The sequence below is a fragment of the Sceloporus occidentalis genome, unplaced genomic scaffold, assembly GCF_023333645.1.
Source record: "Sceloporus occidentalis isolate IW3139 unplaced genomic scaffold, rSceOcc1.0.p SCAF_1, whole genome shotgun sequence".
Taxonomy (NCBI): domain Eukaryota; kingdom Metazoa; phylum Chordata; class Lepidosauria; order Squamata; family Phrynosomatidae; genus Sceloporus; species Sceloporus occidentalis.
The window spans coordinates 178,819,476-178,845,648 of record NW_028316981.1 but is presented as its reverse complement, the minus strand read 5'-3'; the positions used below and the strand labels follow the sequence as shown (position 1 = coordinate 178,845,648).

The 26,173-nt window shown below is 43.8% G+C and overlaps 1 protein-coding gene across 2 annotated transcripts in view; it reads right to left on the bottom strand.

Moving 5' to 3' along the window:
- LOC149322877 (metabotropic glutamate receptor 6-like) overlaps nucleotides 1–26,173 on the bottom strand; it is a 70,295-nt gene that overhangs the window by 5,105 nt on the left and 39,017 nt on the right. For both annotated transcript variants that reach the window (XM_089484093.1, XM_089484103.1), the window contains 8 exons: nucleotides 22,386–22,602; nucleotides 19,672–19,807; nucleotides 19,439–19,593; nucleotides 18,148–18,288; nucleotides 14,341–14,541; nucleotides 12,752–12,891; nucleotides 8,185–9,120; nucleotides 3,572–3,812 (listed from right to left, as the gene is read on the bottom strand). In XM_089484093.1, the coding sequence (XP_089340219.1) occupies nucleotides 3,579–3,812; nucleotides 8,185–9,120; nucleotides 12,752–12,891; nucleotides 14,341–14,541; nucleotides 18,148–18,288; nucleotides 19,439–19,593; nucleotides 19,672–19,807; nucleotides 22,386–22,602 (2,160 nt within the window). In that variant the 3' untranslated portion in view covers nucleotides 3,572–3,578. The remainder of the gene's footprint in view (nucleotides 1–3,571; nucleotides 3,813–8,184; nucleotides 9,121–12,751; nucleotides 12,892–14,340; nucleotides 14,542–18,147; nucleotides 18,289–19,438; nucleotides 19,594–19,671; nucleotides 19,808–22,385; nucleotides 22,603–26,173) is intronic.

The window sequence follows — 26,173 nt, the reverse complement described above, 5'->3', positions numbered from 1 at the left end:
GCTCCAGAATCTTTCCTGGTATTGATGTCAGACTAACTGGACGATAATTGTTGGGATCCTCTTTTTTCCCCTTTTTGAAGATGGGGACAACGTTTGCCCTCCTCCAGTCTGCTGGGATCTCTCCTGTTCTCCAGGAGTTTTCAAATATGATTGCCAATGGCTCCGATATTACTTTTGCCAGTTCTTTTAATACCCTTGGATGGAGTTCATCTGGTCCCGGAGACTTAAATTCATTTAGATTAACAAGGTGTTCCTCTACTATCTCTTTACTTATTCTGTGCTGAAATTCCCCTATTCTGTCCTCTGCTCCATTATCCTCAGGTTGAGCACCCTTTGCCTTTTCTGAGAAGACTGAGGCAAAGAAGGTGTTGAGTAATTCTGCCTTTTCTCTATCTCCTGTTAGCATTTTGCCATCTTCTCCACGCAGTGGCCCTACCGTTTCCTTCTTCTTCCTCTTGCTGCGGACATATCCAAAAAAGTCCTTTTTATTGTTCTTAACCTCTCTAGCAAGCCTGAGTTCATTCTGCGCTTTAGCTTTTCTGACTTTACCCCTACACATGCCTGCTATTTCTTTGAATTCCTTTTTTGTGATTTCCCCCTTTTTCCATTTCTTATACATGTTCCGTTTCAAACTTAGCTCAGTTGAAAGTTCCTTAGCCATCCATCCTGGTTTCTTGAGACACCTCCCGTTTTTCTTTCTCACTGGAACTGTTTGAAATTGTGTCTTCAGTATCTCCCTTTTGAGAAAGTCCCATCCGTCCTGAACTCCTTTATCTTTTAGTATTTCTGACCATGGAATCGCCCTCAATACTTCTCTAAGTTTACTGAAATCTGCTCTCCTAAAGTCTAGGATACGTGTCTGACTCTGCCTGGCTTCTCCTCTCCATTGTATAACAAAGTCCAGGAGAACATGGTCGCTTCCACCTAAGGATCCCACCACTTGCACCCCATTAACCAAGTCATCCTTGTTGGTTAGGATCAGATCTAAAATAGCTGATCCCCTTGTTGCCTCTTCCACCTTTTGGACCATGAAATTGTCTTCCAGGCAAGTGAGGAATTTGCTAGACCTTGAGGATTTTGCTGAGTTTGACTTCCAGCAAATATCAGGATAGTTGAAGTCGCCCATCACTACTACATCTCTCTTTTCTGACTGTGTGGTCATCTGTTCTAGAAAGATATCATCCAATTCCTCAGTCTGACTTGGGGGTCTGTAGTAGACTCCCACCGTAACACCCTTGTTGTTTCCCTCCCCTTTGATTCTTATCCAGATGCTCTCCACCTGGCTTCCATGATTGATGTCCAGGATCTCTTCACTGGTGTAAATATCTCTGACATATAGTGCTATTCCTACTCCTTTCCTGTTTGGCCTATTTCTCTTAATAAGGTTATACCCCCCTATTTCCACATTCCAATCATGAGACTCATCCCACCAGGTTTCAGTGATGCCTATTATATCATATTTGCTTTGTTGTACTAGGAGTTCGAGTTCATCTTGCTTATTTCCCATGCTCTGTGCATTAGTGTAGAGACATCGCAGACCATGGTTCCCTTTTACTTGCTGCCTGTGCAAGTTTTTTTGCCTCCCACTGCTGGGTCCTTGCACTGTTTGCCTTGTTTCCTCTATGTCAGTTTGACTATTTTCGCCATCCCTTTCGCCTTCCTTAATATTGTCTCCCTTCCCCTCGGAACTCAGTTTAAAGCTCTCCTGATCAAGTTTTTGAGACTGTTGGCAAAAACATTTCTTCCAACTGGCGTGAGATGCAACCCGTCTGCTGCAAGAAGTCCCTCCTCATGGAACCGCAGCCCATGATCGAAGAATCCAAATCCTTCTCGGCGGCACCATCTGCGAAGCCAGTTGTTCACATCTGCTATTTTCCTCTCCCTTCCTGGACCATGCCCTTCAACTGGCAGAAGAGATGAGATGACAACCTATACATCCATTCCTTTCAGCTTCCTACCAAGCGCCTCGTAATCCCTTTTGATGTTCTGAATGCTGTGTCTTGCAGTATCATGAGTTCCCACGTGGACCAAAAGGAAGGGGTATTGGTCAGTAGGCTTGACCAGTCTTGTCAGCCTCTCTGTCACATCACGGATCTTTGCACCTGGAAGACAACACACCTCTCGAGACATCTTGTCAGGCCTACAAATCACTGATTCTGTACCCCTCAGCAAGGAGTCCCCCACTACGACCACACGCCTCCTCCGAGGCTTAGCAGCGACTGTTCCCTCAGGTGGGACTCTCAGGCTCCCTTGCTCTTCTTCATCCTCCTTGATAAGGGAAAGAGCTTCGAATCGATTCTCTAGCTGCAAGCTCCCCGAACAATTCCTTCTTGGCTTACTTCTCTTTGTGACATTCCTCCAGCTGTCTGCCTCCTCTGTTTGGCAAGTGACCTCTTCCACCCTAGCATCTTCCTCTGCGTGGTACTCATCCAAGATGGTTAGTTCTATTGAGTCCAGGAAATCCTCTTGTTCCCTAATATGCTGAAGTGTAGCTACTCTGGACTCCAGCTGCTGCACTTTCTCCTCCAAGAGTGCTACCAACTTGCACTTGGTGCATGTGAAGTTCTCCACTTCTGTAGGCAAGAAGAGAAACATCCCACAAGAGTTGCAGGTGACTGCGGCAGATCCCTCGTTGTCCATACTGCAAAGTCTTTAGTAATAAATATAACAGTCAATCTACTGGGAATACTTCTTTAAAGGTAAGTACTGGCTGCTATCTTACACTTAAAGGGAAGGTTCTGTTTCAATATCTGATGAGTGACATCTTTTATTTATTAAGCTGTAAAGTATCCCATGTTCCAATTCTCCTCCTCTTCTCTAGCTCTTAATGCAAGAAGGAAGGTTAGAGTGCTGTCTTGAAAAGTCTTGAAAAGTTTTGGTTATATATCTGTTGTTCTTGTATGCCTTCAAGCCATTGCTTACTTATGGCAAACCTGTCATGGAGTTGTTCAGTGGTGGTTTGCCAGTGTAAAAAAGAATGAGTATTGCCCAAGGTCACCCAGTGGGTTTCCATGGCTGAGTGGGGATTTGAACGCTTGCCTCCAGAGTCATAATCCAGTGTTCAAAAGCAAACCTTGATTTTGTCATTTTATATAAGGGACACCACTGTATTTAATGGGCCTTGAGCATCCATGGATTTTGGTATCTATGGAGGGTCCTGGAACTAAATCCCAGCAGATACCCACCATATTTTGAATGGCATAATCTGTATAACTATGTTTGATGCTTAGCCTATCATGCATTGTGAAGAGGTTGCCCCTTGTAACATTAGTCAGGCTTACCCCCAATTAAATCACATGGGGCTGTCCTTTGGTCTCAGGTTTTTGTACTGAAATCTCAGGGTCTAGGGTAGTCTTGACCTGGTAACCCTAGCTGAAAGGTAAATGCTGCTGTGAAAGCATTCCTTTCTATAAAGCCCCAAGGCACAGTGGTGAGGGTGGGAGCAGTTATGGGGACTTTGTGGGTGCAGGAAAGGGGGGGGGAACTGAAGGGTACTTACAGGGCAGGCGGAGGTCAGTAGGAGGCACGTCAGGTGGGGTCGTCAAAGAGCAAATAAGATAGCGATACCTACTTTTTGGCTACTTACTGTCCGGTTTCTCATCTTTGCTTTCTCCATTTTGGGCACCCTTCTGCGAGAGTCTGGAGGAGGCATTGACAGCCGTGGCAGCTGCTTTGAAACTGCGCTTGCGCTTCTGGACATTCTGCTCTGGGTGGAAGATGATAACATAGACTTTGGGTACGTAGAGCATCCCGAGGGAAACCGAGGCGCTCAGGCTCATAGAGACAGTCAGTGTTGTTGTCTGAATGTAGATCTGAAGGAGGGGGTGGGAGGGGTAGAGAAAAATAACAATTGGTTGCTTGCCACCAAAGCAGGAAGGGGAGAGGGCTTCATCTTTCTCAAACTATTGGCTTAGGACCAATTGATACCAGAGTTTGGGAAAATTCTGATTTTGGACTACAAATTACATTTATTTGGTGGCCATGCAGGCTGTGGGATTCTGTGGACTGTAGTCCCAAATATAACTTTTCCAAGCTGTGGTATGTACAACCAGAAGGATGTAGTGGTACACCTTATAGTGTCCTAAATCACCTTAGGCAACAGGTAGGGGAGCAGTTGTCTTTGAGATCTCCTTGCTATTTCAAAAAGCTCTGTGCCTAAAAAACCAGCATGCCAAACAGGGAGAGTGCTCCTGAATAAGACTCTACAAACAGAGAGGGTTTTCAAGTAGAAACATTCAAATTGCCAACCTGAAGCTGAAGTGGTACAGTCCATCACAGACTGGTTCTGCCAAATGGGCTCCATGTTGAAAACATAAAGGCAAAAGAGTTTGCCATGGAAGGGGCCCTGAGGTGGGTGTCTTCACTTACTCCTATATGCACTTATCAGAAGCGAAAGCATTCCTTGTTTCTGTGGCACATCTAAGCAAGGCTGCAGCCCTCTGTAGAGTTTGGTTTGTCTAAGCCTGCTGGTTTGGATTGATTTAAATGCGCAAAACTCAGTAACTGATCAGACTGCTTTGGTGTTTTGACAGCTCTGGAGTGGCTGAACCTTTAGCCCTTGAATTGTTTCAGGCTATCTCTCCTACAGTCCTGTACTGTTCCCCATTCAAGTGATGAAAGCTCTAGGGCAAAGCATCTGTAAATTTACATAAGTATTGACCCTCTATTCAGCAGTTGATTCAGTGGCTCTACTCCAGCTGAGGCTACCAATTGGATGCCCACCATTATATGTAAAAGTGTTAACAAAACTTTGACCACTTCATCAAAGAGACAGCAGCTGAGTCCAGGAAGCAACCATTTTGAATCAAAGGGTGAGGTAGGTAGGTTGTTTAGTCCTTTCTTCACTGGTCATTTTGCTCTTCAAAATTGTTCTTTCTGCCAATTTGTTCCTCTCTGTCCTCCACTCATGGGGCTTTAGGTGTTATTCACAATACAGCAGGAATCTTGTGTGTCACAGATGGGCTTTGGCTACTCTCTATGCATCCTGCCATATACTCTCCTACTGTCTATGTCTGGTAGGGATAACCCCAATTAATCTTCTGTCATTTCACTTTTTCAGCTACTTCAAAATGTCCCAGTTTCACCCTCTTTCTCCCACTTTCTCCCTTTTGTCCTCAACCTACTTCAATTGCTGCAAAATTAGTTATAGGGAAAAAATAGTTTGCAGTAAATTAATTTAGTACATGGGAGATGTGGGGAGGGAAAGGAATCTTGCCCTTCCTGGTTGGTGCAGGCAAAAGTAAACTGCTGCAGCCTTTCCTAGCTTGTGTTTTCTCCCTAGTTAATAACTGCCAGTCTGCACAGGGCCTTAGTTTTCATCTGTGAAATGTTGAAATACCCTGCCCTGCATCAAAAAGCCACTGATCTGCTCAAATGGAAGAATCCTCAGATTCTGGGTTGGCCCTACCATTAGACAAAGTGAGGTGTCCACTTTTGGAACAAGTGTGGGGTGTCATGAAAAGGCAGCAAGTAGTTAGTTACTTTTTATTGTACTTATTCTGTTGCTAGGGATGAAGATAGCTGCTTATGGAATTTTTAGCCTCCAGGACCAAAATAATTTGATTGGTTTTAGGTAACCAAGAAATCAGAAGCAGACTAAGAATGGGGAGGGCTGCCATGCAAGAACTAGGAAAGATCCTAAAATGCAAAGATATACAACTGAGCATGAAAGTTAGAATCATATAAGCCATTGTATTCCCTATTACCACATATGAATGTAAGAGCTGTACAGTTAAGAAGGTGGATAGGAAGAAAATAAATTCATTTCAGATGTGGTGCTAGCAAAGAGTACTAAGGAGTCTGTGGACAGCCAAAAAGACAAACAATTGGATCTTAGAACAGATCAAGCCTGAAATCTCCCTGGGAGTCAAGATGACTAAACTGAAACTGTTGTACTCTGGTCACATCATGAGAAGGCACAACTTACTGGAAAAAACAATAATGCTAAGAAGGGTGGAGGGAAGCAGAAAGAGAGGAAGGCCACATGCTAGAGGGATGAACTCTATTAAGGAGATCACAGGCATGAATTTACAGGACCTGAGCAGAGCAGTGGAGGATAGGGAATCTTGGAGATGTCTCATCCACCGGGTTGCCATATGTCGAGAGCAACTTGAGGGCAGTTAACAACAACAAAAACTTTGATTTGGGTGGGTGGGAATGCCATTCGCTGCTCTGCCTCAGGCAGCAAAATGTCTCAACCATGTCATTAAAACATAAACACACACACCTATCAGTTCTTCATTATTTTGCATATTTAATTTCTACATTGTTCTTGCGCCTCTTGGCAGAATGGAGATTTGCGTCCCAAGTCTCCTTGGAACAAATCGGATGTTCTGTTCAGCATCATATCAGCAATCTTATATTCCTCAGACATGGCCCACATATACAAATCCTTTTCTTTTATGGCAGAACTGGATGTTTTAGGAGACCGTGGAATGTCATAGCCCTATTTCTCTTTCCAGAACTTCTGTATGAGTCAGAGAAGAACATGGAGGTGAAAGATGTTATCATGCTATTAAGTTTCTCACCTTTCTCACACTCAGGTTCAATTATTTGCTGTAACGTTTTCACAGGAGGTCACCCAGGATGGTAAAAGGTCTGGAAATAAAGCCTTTTGAGAAATGTATTAGGGTAGTTCAGCTTGGAGAAGAGAAGATTGAGAGGTTATGTGGAAGATGGGGTGAGCTTGTTTTCTCCTGCTCCAGAGATTACAACATGAATCAATTGATTTCAAGGAAAAAAAATTCCACCTATACATTAGGAATAACCTTTTTACCAAAGAATTATTTGACAGTGGAACAGACTGCCTTGGAGAGTGATGGAGTTTCCTTCTTTAGAGGTCTTTAAACAGAGGTTGGATGGGTGTCTTTCAAGAGTGCTTTAGTTATGTGTTCTTACATTGCAGGGGGTTGGACTAGGTAGCTTTTGTGGCACTTCCAGCTGTATGATCCTTTGATTGTGTTTTCAATTGGGAGATGGGCGAAACAAGTACAGTGTGTCATCCGTTATGTATATCTTAGCCTGGGGTGGGGAACCTGTGGTCCTCCCCACACGGAACTACAATCCCTATCATCCCTGACTACTGGTTGAGCTGGCTGGGGCTGATGGGAGTTGGAGTCCAACAGCAGTTAGAGGACCACTCTCCACTCTTGATCCACTCAATTTCTTTTGCATTTTTTTTAAGGGAAGGCAGCATATTCCACTGTCAAACAGCTCTTACTGTCAGGAAGATCTTCCTTATGTTGAGATGGAATCTCTTTACCCGTAGTTTGAATCCATTGCTCCATCCTCAATATGCCATCCCTTCAAATACTGAAACAGTGCTATTATATCACTTTTTACCCTTCTCTTCTCCACGCTAAACATACCCAGCTCCCTAAGTTTCTCCTCATAAGGCATGGTTTCCAGACCTTTCATCATTTCAGTCGCCCTCCTCTGGGCACGTTCCAGTTTGTCAACATCATTTTTGAACTGGGGTGCCAAGAACTGCACACAGTGTTCCAGATGAGCCCTGACCAAAGCAGAATAGAGTAGTACTATTACTTCCATCAATCTAGACACTATACTTCTATTGATGCAGCCTAGAATCGTATTGGCTTTTTTAGCAGTCACATCACTGTTGATGCATGTTTTTTCTGTAGCATCTCTCTGCATGGCACAGATATATGCTGTTTATGGGGCTGAAATGAGGCTCCCACTATATGGGATTGATATTTTGCTTTGTTTTTGACCAGCAAACACTGCAAACAAAAGAGCTGTTGTGAGAGAAGGTCTTTATAAAGCTTCTAGTCATATGCTTTCATCTCCTGCTTCCATATGCTTCCATCTCTAGTCATATGCTTCCATCTCACCCAAACTGCTATCACATGTGTTGGTGAGGAGATACAGGATTCCTGTAGCTTTTTCCCTGAGGGGAGATAAGCTGTTTGGGGACAGCAATACTGACTGGACAAAACAGCAGAAGGGGAAAGATATAATGCTCTCCCTTCTCACTTTGAAATGGTCAGTCTTCCAGAACTAATTCTTAATTCTTTAAAAGTAACACACTCCAAGAATCATACACCATTACTTATCACCTGATTCAGTTCTGAACATCTTGCCTTGGCTTGCTTTCCCTGTATCCCTGGCTCTCCCTACCCTGTTCTCTTCCCTTTATAACCTGTTTCTCGGTCCAGTTGGTCCCACCTTCTCTGCTGACTGTGAGGTGCCGAAGAAGATGGGCACAAAGGCCAGCCAGACGATGCAGGTTGTGTACATGGTGAAGCCAATGGGCTTGGCCTCATTGAAGTTCTCGGGAACGCCGCGGGCCTTGATGGCATAGACGGTGCAGGTGACCATCAGGATGATACTGTAGCTGAGGCAAGAGATGATGGAGAGGTCGGACATGTCGCACTTCAGCACCCCCTGGGCGAACTCTGGGTTGGGCGTACGCTGCTCTTCATAGTCGATAATGCTATGCGGAGGCGAGACCCCCAGCCAAATGACCACAGCTACAATTTGCACTGACATGAGGCTGAAAGTGATGACCAGCTGTGAGGTGGGGCTGATGAACTTGGGTGGAGTCACAGACTTCTTGCCTTGCTCAAAGATGCGGTAGATGCGGTTGGTTTTGGTCAGTAAAGCTGAGTAGCTAATGGCCATGCCTAAGCCTAAGAAAAGGCGCCGGAAGGCGCAGACGCCCACCCCAGGCTCAGCGATCATCAGAAAAGTGATGGAGTAGATGAGGAAAATCCCTGTGAGGAGGACGTAGCTCAGCTCACGGCCTGAAGCTCGAACGATGGGCGTGTCGTTGAACCGGATGAAGGTGATGACAATGAAGGTGGTGCCGAGGATGCCCAGAATGGCCAAGAAAATGGGCAGCACAGCCCAGGGGGAGCTCCACTCCAGCTTGACGATGGGCGTTGGGCGGCAGGCTGTGCGGTTGAGGTTGGGCCTCATGTCGAAGGGGCACATCTCGCAGGTGAACTCATCCAGTTGGTACTGGTAACCATCACACAGCTCACAGTGCCAGCAGCAAGGGACTCCCTTCACCATCTTCTTCCTCTCACCTGGATTGCAGGGAAGGCTGCATACTGAAGAGGGGATTTCCTTCTGGCCCCCTGACCACTGCATTTCCTCAATCTAAGGGAAATAAGAGAACAAATCCCACAGACATGGTTTTCAAAGGGATCTCAATGCTTTTTGGAAGGTTATCAGGGGTTCATAAATGAGAAGACTCATTCTGACAGACCAATTTTCCTGAAAGACAGTTTGTCCCTTGGGACTCATCTTCCCTTGAGACATACAGCCTCAAGGGATTCTTGCATAGGGACTAGGCCAGGCTCTCCATTCACCTGGGTTGGGAAAGAGGCCTTAATCTACTTGGCTGCCAGTTCAAACTGAGGCTGTCCAAGAATATGATGCAGAATCCTTTGCAAAACAGAAGGTTCCATGGCAGATTCCAAAAGGTAGTCCTTACCAGAGAGGGCATGCATCACTGTTGCTTAAAATATGCCATAAATCAGGGGTGGGTGCGTAAGGATAGTCTAGGAGACAGCCACCTTATTTTCCACCTCCCCTGTGAGTTTTATAATTCTATTTGCAGCCTAAACAAAGTGTGTGTGTGTGTGTGTGTTCTGGGTGGCATAACACTAAACAGAAAACTGCACCCACAGGAGTCCTCTGAAGACACAGCCCCCAGGAGACTGCACAAAGGTCTCTTGCAGGTCAACTGTGGTCCATGTGCTGCTCAATTCCCACCTTTGTGTTAAAGGTACAACATTTGAAAAGTACTGCTGCAGCTATCCAGAGGAGAAAACTTTGTAGTACTAAAAAAGCTACAGTTCTGTGGGTACAATTTCTTTTTATTTTTCAGATTTGTAGCCCCCTGTTTGGGAGCCTTTGTTAGCTGGTAAGTGATATATAAACACCATAGATAGATAGATAGATAGATAGATAGATAGATAGATAGATAGTCAGACACACACAGAGACAGACAGACAGACAGACAGACAGACAGACAGACAGACAGACAGACAGACAGATATTCTTTATTACATGCCTGGGAAGCAGATGAGGCTGGAAGTGTGACTGGTTCTAAGAGGCTGTACAGACCGCCCTGAAAGGGTGGTCTGCATCCGCCTGTTTTTGCCCCACATGGAGGCAGCACCAACCAAATGGCATAGATTCTGGAAGGCATTAAAAAACCCGCTCATGGCGGGTTCTTTTTGTGCCATGCACAGGGCACCATTGCTGCTCTCATGTGCAACGATGACGTCCACGCAGCACCGCACCTTTTGGATGCTGTGCTGCACGTATGTCATCATGGTGGCCACCATGTGGATGGGGGTGAGCCAAGATGGCATCCGGATGGCATGGTAGGGCTTGGGAGCGTGCAGATGCTATGCTCTCTGAGCCCTAAAATTGGCCCCAGGACAGCGCTTTGTGCCAGTCTGTACCGGGCCTAAGTTACTCAGTAACCTTTAAAGCTGATTTGGAGCTACCTTGTGCTTTCCAAATGAACTTTATCCACTGCAGTATGCCAGCTCTGGCACATCTCCTATATGTCCTTTCTTTTCCGCCTTTGTGGCTGGCTGTAGCTCTACACAAGTCATCTCTTGTGCATGAGTGACGTTGTAGGGACAGTTGTACAGCTGACTGTATCACAGTCAGTCACATTTTTCTAGTGGTGGCTGTTAGCTTCCACATCAGTAAGGCAGTGAAAGAATTCTGCGTTTGGGGCTGAAACTCAAAGGAATAGCCCATGGTGCTGAACCTTTGCGGGGACAGGGCCCAGCATCTTATATAGTTCTTTTGCAACAGGGGTAGGAAACTGTGAAAGGCTAGGGGGCCACAATAGCTTCCCAGGGGAATTTGGAGACCCACATACCCCAAATAACGCTTTTTTTGCTCCCACACTCTATGCAGTGTGGGGGGATATTAAACATGTTTCACGCCTCCCTGGGTCATTTTAGATATAGGAGACGCTTATTTTTTAGCAGCAGGGAGTGGGTGGTAATCACATTCTGTTCATTTCTTGTTTCCAAAAAAGGCCTTTCCTTGGCATAAATTGTTTTTTTTTTTTTGGGGGGGGTAGGGGGTGTGTAAAAATACCCCCATGCTCCCAGAGAGCATTTTGCGGGGCCCTGGGTACCACAAAACAGCCCTTGGAAGGCTGTATAGGGCTCTTGGCCTACACTCCTGTATTAAAGACTATAACATGGGACCTAGCAGCCACTACTACATTCTTCACAAGAGAGACTCAATTCCAGCCTTTGAACTACAACACCCAGAATCTTCCAGCAAGCAGGGTCTGTGGTTTAACCTCCATCATTATTTAAATATGTGCTTTTTATTGCATTTTGCTCCATTGAGAGATGAAAGGGAATGTGGCAGAGTACCATCCTGCGTAGCTAGCTGTCTTCATGTTAAGCCTCTCATAAAAGGATCTTACATAATTAATGTTAATAACCATCAATATGTTATATAATCTTTGCCCATGTTGACCTCTATCTGGGTTGTGCCCAGTAAACATGTCCCCGCCTAGTTCAACAGCTATGGAGGGCTTAGGGAAAGGGGGCTTCTATTTGCTTGCAGTTTTGTTTATTTTGGCAGACAAAGTTTCCCTTGATAAAATGTTAAACATATTAAATGCTATCAATCTGTGCTGTTGCCATTGACCCACTCTCCTCTTTTCTTACAGTTGTGTTTGAAGCCCTATTTTAACGATTTAACATAGAAAAAAATCCTGGGAGCTTTGTTGTAAAGCATAGTCACAGTGCGACTATGAGGTCAGAATACTTTGGGAAAGTAATCCCTTTTGATGGTAATCAAGAAATTGCGTCCAGAGGCAGCATGCCAGCTAAGGTCCACTGGGGAAGAATGAATACACTTGTCACCCAACAGTAGTTTGGCCTTTTGGGCACCATGAATATGGGAGGTCTCAGTTTTATAGTTGTTGTTGTTGTGTACCTTCATGTTATTTCCAACTTATTGTGATACTAAGATGAATCTATCACAGGGCAATATTCATTCAGTGGAGGTTGGCATTGCCTTGTCATTATAGTTTACTCTGCTATTATTCCATCAGCTCAGATGAAATAAACAGGAAAGTTATTTTTATGCACTACAAGTTGTAGAATCCCTTCAATAGGGAGCAACTCTAGGAATTATAGACCAAAAAAAGTAACTTTCCCATGCTCTGTATGAGCTTCCTATTCACCACAGTACCTCATGTACATCAACTGCCTCTAGCTGAAAGGGAGCTGCATTGCATAAAGGTTTGGTAGGCTGAAGTAATATCACTATATCATATAATATGCTATTATAGTACTATTATTCCACTGTAACTGCTGGGTAATTCTGGGTAATTCTGGGGTAATTCTGGTAGTTTAGTGAGGCCTAAGAGCTCTCTGGCTAAAAATTCTAAATGTCCCTCCCTAAACTGCAAATCCCAGGACTTCACAGGAGCCAACCATAGCAGTTAAAGTGAAATAATAGTGCTATAATAGTGTAGTGTGATATTACTTCAGTCTACCAAACCTTTGTGCAAAGCACAAAGAGGTCTTGGCAAGAGGGTTTCCTCATGCCTTAGTATTCTCATATACACCAAGGGGAGGGTGCAACCTTTACTGAGAACTCAAACATGTTAGAAGTTGATGGTTTGAAAGCAAACAAGATGGCGGGAGAGAGGTCTCAGGTAGGCCTTCTTGCCAAAATTCCACCCCATTCCTGGTCCCCACATCAACCTCTAAGCATATGCGTTGTCACTCACATTCAGGCGCAGGTATTCTGTCCACTGCCCAATGGCCTTGTACCCAGGGACCGTGGTGTTTGTCAGCTGATACTGGAAAATGTCATAGCGGCCAGGTGCATCTCCATTTTCATTGAACATTACAGGTGTCCCAGCGCTGCCTGTAGGAAGGGAAGAGTTACAAATGGGATCCATGGAGGATAAGGCTATCAGTGGCTACCATCACAAGGGCCACAGGCAACTTCTAGGATCCAGAACACCAGTTATGTGGGAACACCAGCAGAAAAGGGCTACTGCCCTTATGCCTTCTTCTGGGAAATTCACAAAGTATCTGGTTATCCAGTATGGAACATAGGATGCTCAGTTAGACAAACATTTGATCATGTCCAGCAGAGCTGGTGTATCCCTTATTATAATGGATGTCCCTTATTTGAGGTCCAGAAGGCTTGTCCCTTATCGGGTCGGCAAGTGTCTATTAGTATAAGGGGTGTCTGCTATTTGAGAGTTCAAAAGGTTTTCCTTTTACATAGATTGCACATAATTGCAAAAATTCATGTATTTTGGGGGTGTGCACCCTTTATAAAGACTAAAATGTGTGCATCATGTAATATATGAGTGTGGACAATATTTTTACAGAGAAATACATGGCTAGGTTAACAGAAATCAATATTTTCATTTTGCATTTAAGCAGAATACAAACTTGTTAATAGCTGCTTCCTGATTGCCAGCTCTGAATGTCATGAATTTCAACGGTCCTTTATTGCTGCTTGAAAAACCTGACAATACTAGCTGTGGGGAAAACCCATCTCTGAATGTTCCCAGTCACAAAAACACCTTCATCTGCAAACAAAATGAGCCTGCCAGGGGCACAATATCAGACTACCCTTGTGCCCCATGCTAGTTTTGTAGGTGCCAAGATTTGGGGTATTCTTGCATTCAGATATGCAACTACAGGCTCCCTCACCCCCCAGTAACCTAGAGAGGCACAGCAGGGCTGGGCAACTTATAGCCGTTTAGCTGCTATTGGACTGTGGTTTCCATCAGCCCTAGCCAGCAAAACTGATGGTGAAGGATGGTCAAAGTAGTAATCAAACATCACTTAGGGGCCAACAGTTGTGGGCTTCTGAAACAAGAATCTGGGACAGTCTTTACAACCACTATGAGCCCCTCCCCTGAACTACAACAGAGAGTTGAGTACCGCTGTGTTCCACATGTTTCTCTGTCTCAGGTGTAACATTAGTCTGGGATGTTACCATAGATTACTTCGGAGTTTATCACACAGGAGGAATTTTTCTTAATTTCGAATGAAAAGAAAGCGGGGCCAGAATGCATTCACGTGAATTTGCTAGTTCAGCGAATTTACATGAATTCGAATTGCGTTCGAACTGACTTCCCATTGCCCGAAAATAGCTTGCCATTGCCCGAAACTGCGTGTGGTAGTCTATCACGCAATAACGTTAAACCCCATGATTGCGTTCAGATTTCCATTGGATTATACTTCCAATTTCCCTTGTCTGATAACGTCCTTCATTTCCACTGCCCTTTGCATTTCATACTGAGTGAAGCAACACAATGCTTCCACAGCCAAAGAAACTCTCTGCTAGTCTTACCATTGAAATTGACAGAAAGGATGTAGTTTAGCAAGGTACGGCCATGAATGGGATCCATCTTGTCGCACACCCCAATGTGGCCTGGACAGAGATCCAGATGCATGTTGTGCAAGGCATGGGCCATGGCATAGACAGCATCAATGACAAACTGCACTTTTCCCTCCTGTTCATACGTAGAATCTCGTCCAATCCGCTCATCCCCTGTGTGTTGGCATGGAAGAGTGGGCAGGAGAGAAAGAGGTGTGGGGTCAAAACCAGTGCAGGTGAGGCAGTCTCTCATAGTTTTCAATAGTTTTGCATAGGAAAAAAAATGATATAGCACTCCACTTGTAAATCCTGCATTTGTGATTTTGTTTGTTGTTGTGTCTAAAGCTCTGGCTCAGAGGGTGACATTTGGCCCTTGGTACCTAGATACTTAGAAGTATTTAGAATAGGAATTGCCCATGCCCAGGCTGAGTAGATCCATCCCCAGGGGAGCATCAACTGTTGTTTTAATTTTGCTGGCTGTTTCAGTGTTCAACATTACCGTTAAGAATTGCTTTTATAATTGTTGTTTTCCTTGTAATTTTGTGTGTGTATGCATATTTAATGCTATTTTGGAAATCATCAGGGAGACTTATGTATTTATTACAATTTACAGATTGTAATAAAATAAAAGATTATGGTTAGCAAAACAACAACAACAACAGATGATTAACATAATAGATCCAAAGTACCTGTTATGTTAATCATGTCAGTTTTATTTTGCTATAGGAACAGAAGCAATAGGGCACTCTAGAATTATAGTTCTACAGAGCACTCTGCAGGGCTCTTCCAGGTTTCCTAAAGGAAAGAAGGCAGGCAGGCAAACATAAACATTAATGTGGGAATGTGTAATGCAATAATAGTGATCGTGCCTTGGGTGGCCAGTTGTTTCAAGGAGGAAATGTTCCAGGCTCTCATTGTGCTACTTGTTGTGATGTTTCCTACATTTTCATTATTTTTCATTACTTTTTTTTGTGATGGGGGGGATGCATTCCCTTCAACATTTCACAGATAAAAACTGGGACACATTGTAGCCAAGCAATATCAAAATGTGCACAAGAAAGGAAGAGTTACTAATGAGGAATAACCCTCAAGAGGCTGCAGTAACCTTAAATAGTAGTTTGCAAGATGCCACTCTCCTCCTCTCCGCTCTGTTGAGTTGAGTGCAAACTATTTTTGCACTTTGATCTCAGTTTCCAGCAACTGAAGTTAGCTGAAGACAAAGGGAACAGTGGGAGGAGGAGAGAAAAACTGGGACATATTAAAAGCAGCTGAAAAAGTGGAATGGCAGTTGTGACAGTTGAGGGTATGTATATGAAAGGCATAAACTTTGCATAAAATCCTATTGAAATCCCCGAAAAAATACCTTTAGAACAAGGGTGGGCATATACCCCAGGCTGGTAGGAACATTTTTGACATGTCCTAACTGTTGGCAGGCTACACTACAGGGTTTGGTGGCGTCTGGAAGTGATGTTTCCCATGATTGGAAGTTACTTTCAGTCACTTTTTGTTATTTTGGAGGTGGTGTGGAAAGCATTTGTGAGCCCAGATGCACCTGATAAGAGTTTATGTTCAGCTGAAAATATGTGTTAAAGCCATCTGAAAATAAAAATATGGACCTTGGAGGCCAGGGGCTGTATGGAACCTCTAAAGGGCTGCATGAAGCCTGTGGGCCATAAAATTCTCATTCTTGTTTTGTAGTAACTAGAAAATGATGTTCATTTGCCTCAGTAACAAAACTTTTCCCCACACCTTACATTTCTCCTAATAATTTTTTTAAAAAAGAACAACTCACTACAAGTAACTACACTACTCTTGAGTTATTATTTTCAAGATCAAATAGAAACTTCATCCTAGTGTTGTTGTTGTTGTTGTTGTTGTTGTTGTGTGCCTTTAAGTTGTTTCTGACTTATGGTGACCCTAAGGTAAAGCTATCATGGGGTTTTCTTAGCAAGATTTGTTCAGAGTTTGCCATCGCCTTTCTCTGGGGCTGAGAGAATACAACTTGCTCAATGGGTTTCTGTGGCCAAGTGGGGCACCTTTGATATGAGGGTCACCTCTGGTGAGTATGAACTCCCTCCAGGTAAGCAGGCAGGGAAGTTTTACAAAAGCCATACCTTATTCCACTCTTTTTAAACTATGCATAGCTAGCATAGGTATGTGTGAGCAGAAGGGCAAATACAATTTTGTTGTTGGCTACTGACATAGGGATATTTTAAAGGATAAAAACTGTGTACATTTTGGACAGAGGATCCAGCCTGAATGATCAATCTCAGAGCTGCTGGATGCCGGCTCAGGCAAATTCACTATCATTTTGTCAGGCAACACACTGGCCAAACTTCAAATTGAGGGAAGCCTTTGGTCAATTAAGGATAAGTGGCACTGCCAAACACAGCAAGGAGGAGGGTGAATTTGGGGGCTCCAGGAGAAAGCTAAGCCTGGAAAGATGCAAGTGACTTTTTTCCCTTCTACGATCCTGTAGAATGGAGAGACATGGAAGTCTAATCTCCTTCATTCCCTGTGGAGCTGTGAAATGAACCCAGGCCTTGCAACTCCCTGATAACATTTTCTCCTACCACCACCACCCCCCCCCGCCCAAATCAGGGATTAACACACAGCTGGGGAGTGAGGTTGGCCCACAGTATTTTGCTGTCTGAAGCAATAAGCATGATAGGACTACTCCCCTATCCCCCACCCCAATTCTGTCTACAAAAGCCAGCCAAAGACAAGCAGCTGATTCTTATTTCAACAGCGGTGGTGCTGAAACTGAGAGGAGCAGGGTAGTTTAATAGGTCCAGTGAAGGTAACCTGGCATAGATAGCTCTATTATTTCCTAATGCCATATATATAAATTCTCTGGCTTCCCACTACATAATGCAGAAGTGGGCAAAGTGCACCATTGGGGGCTGTGTTTTTGCCCCTCACCTCTTTCAGGCTCCCCAAACCATCCTTTTAGTGCTCCTTCCAAGGCTGAACTGCTTTTCTTGCAAACCTCCATGTGTAGCAGAGCATTAAAATAGGTTGCATGGCCTGGTAAACAGTTTAATGTAAAAGATAGCTATTTTTCAAAATCAGCCATTGCCATTTCAAAACACTCCAGCTGTCCTGATTAGGCAGGGACTGATTTGTCCCAATTAATCCTGTGCCATCCCACTTTTCAGTTGCTTTTAATATGTCCCAGTTTCTCCCACTTCCCTTCCCTTTGTCCTCAGCTTACTTCAATGCTGCAAACTGAATTCAAAGTATCGATATAGTTTGCACTCAGTTAACTCACTGGGGAGGGAGAGGACAGAATCTTGTCATTTCCAGGAGGCTCAAGCAAAAGCCAACTGCTACTGCTTCTGCTAGCTTGCCTGTTCTTCTTCATTAATAATGTTTGCCATCTTGGACATATTCTGGTATTACTTGGCCACTCGTATCCTAGTTTTCATCTGCGAAGCATTAGAGGGTATGGTGTACGTTTCACATTTTTGGTCACAACCAAAGAGGAGACAAGCTTGGCTACATGCTTTCAGTTCCTTACCTATTACATTTTTGGTCATCAGCAATGACCCTGGAGAGTCTCTGGGGAGAAAACCGTCTTCTAGACCCCTAAAATTGACAAGTCTTGGCCTAGGGATTAGGCTTAGTCCTGCCAGGCTTGGGAGGAAGAGGTTACAACAATGAACCTGACTGGCACTGGCTGTTGTCTGTATATCTTTCTTCCTTGTTTTGACCTTCCATTTTACTCCCTTCCAGCCCTGGCCGCTGCCTCCCAGTTGTACCATACCAGTGCATTCATACCAGTGCATTTCCGTGCCGCTTCCTCAGGTTGCATCCCTGGACGAGTCAGTTTACATTTGAAGTCCTCCTCCCAGTATTCTGCAAACCAGAGATTGCGCCGATTGTTCTCTAAGGAGCGTGTGGTGAAATACTGGTCGAAACCTTGGGGAGAGAAGAGGAAGAGGATCAAGTGAGTGAATACGAGTTAGTCCAAGGTCTTTGCCATAGTGCTGCAGTAGAGTCTTTTTTTTTAACCACACAAAATTTTCCAATATCCACTGATTTCTACTTGTTAAGAATGTAAAGATCTTGAGAATAAAAAGGGAAAAAAACAGATGTGGGAGAAACTAAGAGAAACAGATTAGTCCATCCTGGCTTGTTTGAAAAGTCGTGGTTTGAATCTCTGTCATCCTAGTGTTGAATTAGTGTTGCCATTTCTTTTTTTCTCAGGGGCTCCTATCTATATCTATATCTATCTATAACACATATGTGGTTGGCAGGTATAACACGGTCCTCTACGAAGTGGGAAAAGGCATACCTATTGAATTTGGTCAGTACAGATAGGCAAAGGTTTTGTCACTATTTATTTCTGGAGAATTAACCAAAATTTCCAAATGTCAGTCCACTGGACAGGTATAAGAATATGAAATTCAAAACCTTTGACAATGGAAGGAAATTAACTTTGTGATTTTCTCTTCTGTGGTGTTTCCAACATTTTTACCAATCTCTGTTTAATTGTCCCTTTCAGCTCTGGCTTGATTTATTGAGATCTGCAAGTAGGAAATTCTCTGTGGAAATAAAAGTGCGGAGAGGATATTCCCTTCTACTTACTTTAGCCATAGCTATGAAATGTCACTTAAGGTGTATTTAACTCATGGACTAGGATCCCCTTAAAATGGATTAGTTCCTACTTAATACCCTTTTAACATCCTTTCTTTTCTGCAGCCAGAGCAATTACAGAATGGTGTTTAAGCGTGGATTGTCTCTTCCTAAATTGAGCTTATCAGCAAATGAGCTTGAGGGAGAAATAAACAAACAAAGAGCACCACAGTTCAGCTCAGGTTTTTTGAAACTTCCTGCCTAGTAGGGTATACACCGGGGTGTGCAAAATAGATCTTTTTGGACTATAGGTCCCAGAATCCCCAGCCAGTTTGACCCAGTAGCCATGCTGATAGTAGATGCCTGGGAGTTTGCAGTCCAAAACAGTATTTTTTTCCAAGCTCTGGTATACATACACACATGTGCACACACTCTTTCTTCCCTGCCACAGCTGTCCTCAGTGCCTTCCTGAGGTCTTGCTGCCCCTTGTTACCTTCAATGGAAGCTCGTTTGGGTAAAATTGTAACAGCTCCTTCAGCCACCTCCTCTTGCTTCAGAATGGGAGAGATCTTGGCCCCCCAACTGTCAGAACCGACCCACAAGAACTGCCCGGTCAGGTTGGCGAGGCGGGCTGCCTCCAGCACCCGTCTGTGGGAGAAAGGAGAGTTAGGATCTCTCTTGCTCAATCCTGTTCCTGAGAGAATATGGTGGGTACTGCACACTCACTTGATGTCATCCTCATTGGCAAAGATGATGATGCCACGGGCATTGGGTGTCTCCATCAGCCTCTTGATCAGTTTGTCAAACTCGCCTGGTTTAGGTTCCCTTGGGATCTTAATGGATTGGGCTATACAGACTCCACCTGAGAGAGATGCAACAGAGCTTTGGGAAGTGATGGCGGTGGGGACACAGCTATCCTGGTGGTTCAACACCTCTTTTGAGCATAGAAAGTATCAGGTTCAATCCCCAACACCCATCTTTTTTTTTAACAGGACAGGGGTGAATTCTGTGCCCCTCCAGATATTACTGGACTGTAACTCCCAGCAGTCCTCAGCATTGTCTGTGCTGACTAGGGCCAATAAGAGTTTCAGCCCAATACCATTTTGAGGGTCCCATGATTCCCAACCCTGCTTTAGCAGCAGAAAATAAAGAGCTGCTGCTTGTTAGGAAAGCAGTTATTGGTCTACATAGGTGTTCCCCAAACTGTACCCTTTAAGAGATTTTGGATTTCAGCTCCCAGAACCCTCAGCCATGTTGGCCAATAGTCTGGGATTCTGGGAGCTGAAGTCCAAAATTCCTTAAAGAGCACAGTTTGAGGAACACTGGTCTAGATACATATAGTCTGGCCACAGCTTGGCAAAGTTTTTTTGGTCTTCAACTTTCAGAATCCCCCACCCAGTGTGGCCAGTGGCTGTTTTGGCTAGGGGATTCTGGGAGTTAAAGTCCAAATAAGTAATGTTCACAAGCTCTGGGTCTGCACTTGTGTTCATAGGAGGTCCGACAGGCCTGACTGTTGTTCTGTGGACCTTGGAGGATGCCTTCAGAATCTTCTACAAGGCTTTGAAGGATTTCATATCAGTCTGAATAACATTATCTAAAACAAGGATAGTATACCTTTGACTCATGGGTCTGATGTGGCATTAGGAGCTCACCTTCAGGCCAAAAAGCTCTTCTGCTTGTGGCTCCCATGTCATTAGAGTGAGGAATCCATTCTGGGTTTGAGAGTGAACTTTTAGAGGAGCCATACAAATGATGAATATATTTTTAGGGTTCAGCACCCTGGATAGCTCATACAAAGACTACAACCAGGAGTTGATCATTACGTGAGTTTCCTCCTTGAGGATTGTGATTCTGTGGTCATGCTAAAAACCACAAAATGTTCAGCAATTGGTATTAAAATAGGGCTACAAACAAAGCCTTAGTTTACAGTTTTACTTTAAAATGAACTCAGTGATTTTATATGCTTTCTAATACCCCAGAGATATAGTTTTGATATATGATTGCCTTAGTTTCAGCATTTGTGTGCATTTATGTTGGTCGTGTTTTTGGCTATGTTGTGTACCCATTAAAGGTACAATGATCATTGGCTTGATGCAGATAAAATTTGACTTGACTTAGTTCCTGTAAAGTTGTGTTTAAAGCCTAGTGGGTTCATACAGTCAGCCACTGTTACCTCTGTTCACTGACCAGACATATGAAGCTGATTAAAACTGAGGAAGCTGTTGGAAGTGAGCTCTGGTTTACAGCCTAGAAATTTATGCATGGAAGTGAGATCTGGTTGCAACCCATTAAGCTGAAAAGGTAGGAAGGCAGAAACTTTGAAAACTACTGGAGCTTATTTTTGATATGTTAATGAAGGAAGATAGGGGAGATTCTCAGAAACTAGTGTGGAACCCAGATTCCTTCCATTATGTATTTCATTTCAATTCATTTCTATGCTGCCTTTCTCCCAGAAAGGTACACAAGGCAGCTTACAAGATAAAAACATTTTAAAAAGACATTATAATAAAAAATAAATAAAATCCATGGGTACATGAGAAGCAGATACAACAAATGATCAAATATAAAGCTCCAAATACCTCTGACCAATCACAAGGAGCTCAAGCTCTGAGCATACTCTTATTTGTCTCCACTTCTCTGAAAGCAAAGGTCCACATAGATGGGACAGTCCATAGGCTTGAGCCAAGCATCACTTGTTGGTTGGTGTGCTTCTAGCTGGCACATGGGCATTGAGATACTGTATTAGGAGGCTCATGTGTGGTTGGGGCTCAGTTTCTCAGAGGAAGCAGGCTCAGGAGTGGGGATGGTCCAGAGGGTCATTTTTTATCAGTCTCCAAGCTCCTGGTTCCCAGGTTTTGGCTTGGTATTGGATCCCAAATTCTGCACTGGACTTGCCTGCTGGTAATGTTGAAGATCTGAAGCTCTCTGTCTCACTCCACAGGTTGCCCCAGTTCCTTTGAGTCCTAGCTCAAAGTAGGCTGTTGTTATGGCACTAGCCAAGATTTAATCCTGGAGAACACAGCCTCATGACTGCCTCTCCTAATTCCCCTGTGCAAGGTCAGTCTCTGGCTAACTGGAGCTACTTCTCGTCAGCTGAAGAGCAGATACAGGGCCTACTTCTTATCTGGCTACATGAGAAACCTATGTTTTGCTGCCTTAACCCCTATGCTCTATGGTGTTTCTACCAAAGAGAGTGTTCACCTTACTTCAGCTACAATAATTCAAGGCACACATGCTCCAAAATATCACACTCAGATCAGATAGGGTGCTGTAGAACTTGGAATACAGGCTTCACAAGATGTCCCTCTACTGACCCTTCTCTGCACTTGCAAGTTGCAAAAAAAGAATACCTCATCTCTGCAAGAGTTCCCTGAGTGACTGCAAGCAGCCCCCATACTGCCAGCCAAACCCATGTACCCACCAACCCTGCCAATTCTCACCAGCCTCGCGGGAGATCTGCAAAAAAGCATCAACACCACTTTCTCCGTAGTTCCCCTCAGAAGCCAGCGTGGAGACATAATTCCAGCCCAGTGCTTTGACAATGTCCACCATAGTCTGGGCCTGGTAGGAGTCGGGAGGCACCACTCGGGAGAAGTAATCATAGCGGTTGCTATCACTGAGCTCAGGAGCAGTGGAAGCATAGCTGATTTGCGGTATCTGGGATGGAAAGTAAATGATGAGTTAGAGGGTAGTGTACAGGGATCCCAGACCTGTTTTTAAGGTAGGAGGGTCAGCTTTGGCAGGTGGGTTGCTATTAATCTTGCTTACTTTCAGGGGGAAAGGCAAATTATTTTTCCAATGCATTATCACTGAAACTATCTCAAATATAAAGGCTGTGATAAGCAAAAATTTGTACAAAGAAATGCCCTCCATATGTTCAGTGTAGCTTACTTCCAATGATAGCTGTCTTAATATTTCTTAGCTACTGATCATTCCTGAGGAACTACATGGGAGGTTTGGTGGTCCAATTTTGCTAGATTCCTTTTGGGGATGGAGGGCTCAGACACTTCCAAGCCCAGTCTTGGGGAAGGCTTCCAACTTCCCCATTCTCCCTGTTCCAGGGTCCATACTGGTGTATTATCCTACTTAGCTACACTATAGGACTTCCATCAGGCCTCTTTAGGTCTCACAAAATTTCCCCTTCTCTATCCTTTTAATCCATCTGCAATAGCTATCTCTGGACCACCAGAACCATCTACAAATTTGCCATGAAAACCCAAAACAGATCAAAACCACAAAATGACAGAACACCCATGTCACCTATAGTCTCTCATCTGAGACCATTCAAACACATCTTTAATGGGCTGCAACCAATTCTGGAGAATAACACAGCTTTCTCACAAGCTCTGGGAGGCAGGGCTTTATTAGTTTACACACAGCCTTCAAATCTTAAACAACTACTCACTTACAAGAGGATATATAACATGGAGGGTAAGATAGAGACAAGGTTCCACCACAAATCCAGATGCCTACTCTGTCCCAGGGACATAGCCAAGGGGGGGGGGTTCTTGGGGTCCGGACCCCCCCCTTCCATTAGAAAAATGAATGGTGCATGCTGCTGTGCCACCGTGCCCAAGCCCCATTATAATGGTGGCACTTAGTCTGGACCCCCCCCCCCCCCGCTTCCTAAGATCCTGGCTACGTCCCTGTCTGTCCCCATATCTACTGGGAACAACATTACACAGAGTCAGTAACATCACCCTCAACATCAGAGGTACATATACTTGTTTTCCCTCCACCGTGATATATACCGTCCTGTGCCAGGAATGCCCCTCTACACTCTGCATTGGGCAAACGCGACAAGATAATACATGGACACAAGTCTATAGTTTTTTGTGGGTTTTTCGGGCTATGTGGCCATGTTCTAGAAGAGTTTATTCCCGATGTTTCGCCAGCATCTGTGGCTGGCATCTTCATACATCTGACATTAGAAGTGGCAAACTGCATTAATTCTGCAGTGTGACAGCATCCATACTTCACATTCTCCATTCTTTCTTTTGTTCTCAAGGGCTGCATTTTTACTGCAGAATTAATTCAGTTTGACACCACTTTAACTGCCATGACTCCATGCTATGGAATTCTGGGGACTGTAATTTGTTGTGGTATCTGGTGCCTCAATAAATTATAGTTTCCAGAATTCCATAGCACTGAGCCATCACAGTTAAAGTGGTGTCAAAGTGGCATCAAATTGGATTATTTCTACAGTGCGGATGTGATCTGCTGTTGTGATTAGGTTTTTGTCCATGGGGATAAGCATGTGCAAGATCCCTTTCGGTGGGGCATTCCTGCTAAGAATAAGTCTGAAATGGAAATCCGATATGCTTCTACTTGCTAGTAAGTCCCTTGGAAGTCAGTGGAGCTTTAATATAAAAGAGAGTTGTGTTTTTTTTTTTAATCCTGATGCATTTGCAACTACAGGAAGTATGGTATATTTCTCTGTGTGAATTTGCTCAAGGAATGAAGCTATATTTATCTATTGCTTTTGTGGCATCTATATAGGCCAGCCAGTAACAATGTTCTTGGACCATAACAAAAGCATAAAAATATATTATGCAATAACCGTAAAATGACCCTTCAAAATGTAACAGATAATAACAGATTTGGGCGGATTAAAAGTTAAAATTACAAACTTTAAAAGGCTTACAATGATGTTTAAATAAGTCCTTACCAGGCACTGAAATTACCATTAAACAAGGATCAGGCCAGCTCTTTGTATTGTGGAGATCATTCTGTGATAGTCATGTTGTAATATACTTCTATTGTTCTGTTTAGCAATACTTTTTGCATGCTGAAGATTTTCCTCCTTCGCTAAGCTGCAAAGAGTTTCCGTTCCAATTCCATTTCTGCCCCTAAAAATAGAGCTTTTTAAAAAATGCAACCTGTCTTGTTGGGTATAGTGTGGTGTAGTGGTTTGGGTGTTGGACAATGACTCTGGAGACCAGTTTGAATCCCTGCTGAGCCGCGAAACCCACTGGGTGACCTTGGGCAAGTCACACTCTCTCAACCTCAGAGGATAGCAATGGCAATCCTCTTCTGAAGAAATTTGCCATGAAAACCCTATGATAGGATCACCTTTTGGTTGCCATGAATTGGTAACTTATATAGCTGTAACTCTCCAGACTTTTTCTTTTTGGTTCACAATTCCCAGCAGTCCTAGCCAGCATAGCTAATGGTGAGGGATGATATTAGTTACAGTCAGACACACAGTATTTGAAGAGCCATAGTTGCTAATCCCTGCATTGGACGTAGTTTCTTAGTGCTTTGTCAGTGGGCCATACTTGGGGCTTCACTCCTGAATGAAAAACCCATGACATGATTTATGCACTCTGTGCATGTCAGTGCAAAGACATAAGCCATAGATTTCTTCTTCACTAAGTTGGCGTCATCACTTCTTTCCTGGAGCACACACTTCCCCCTGCCCCCTCACCATTGATGCCTTGCCTTGTGGGCTCCCCTTCATTTAAGGACAGGAAGCTCCAACACTCTGAATAGTGACAGGTAGGTAGATGTAGCTGGGCTTTTAACTTCCACAATACCTTTCATGGAGACCTAAAATCATTCTGAGGCCTGATGGGAAATGAAGAAGATGGCTAGATCCAACTGTTTTACACTCTATGGGTACTGTCATCCCACAACCAGGTATATCCACTAAGGTTGGAGCCTGGGAATTATTTTTATTTTTTTGGCAAAATAGCTAGGGGAGAAGTTCTGCCAGTTGTTGTCAAAGTAACTTCCCCAAGCTCTGATCAAGGTCTAATGCCAAAGGATAAGGCACATCATAAGATGCTACGCTTTGCTCCACCTCAAGTCTGGAGTCTGCAAAATACATGAAAAATCCTCTCTTAGTCAGTCTGTATTCCTCTGCATTCTCCTAGTAAACTTAGTGATTTGCAATTTATCAGTTCATTAGAGTCAAGTGGTACTGTTGTCCCACTTTAGGAGATTTGCATGTTGAATGCTCTCCAGTGGCAGGGGAGAGAAGACCTCCTTGCTTATGGAAAAATAGCATGCCAGGGGGAAAGGCTAAGGCTAAGCTGTCTATTTCTTCCTGATATGTTAGTTTTCTATACATTTACAACATATTTTGACATATTTACAACATGCTGTTGTTCTTTTAGACAGGCAGCTTTCTCCTTAAGACTTGAAATGGTAACGTGTCTAGGAAAATTATAGCACTTCATTCTTTTTATTATTATGCACCTTGAAGTCAACTCTGACTGATAAGTAA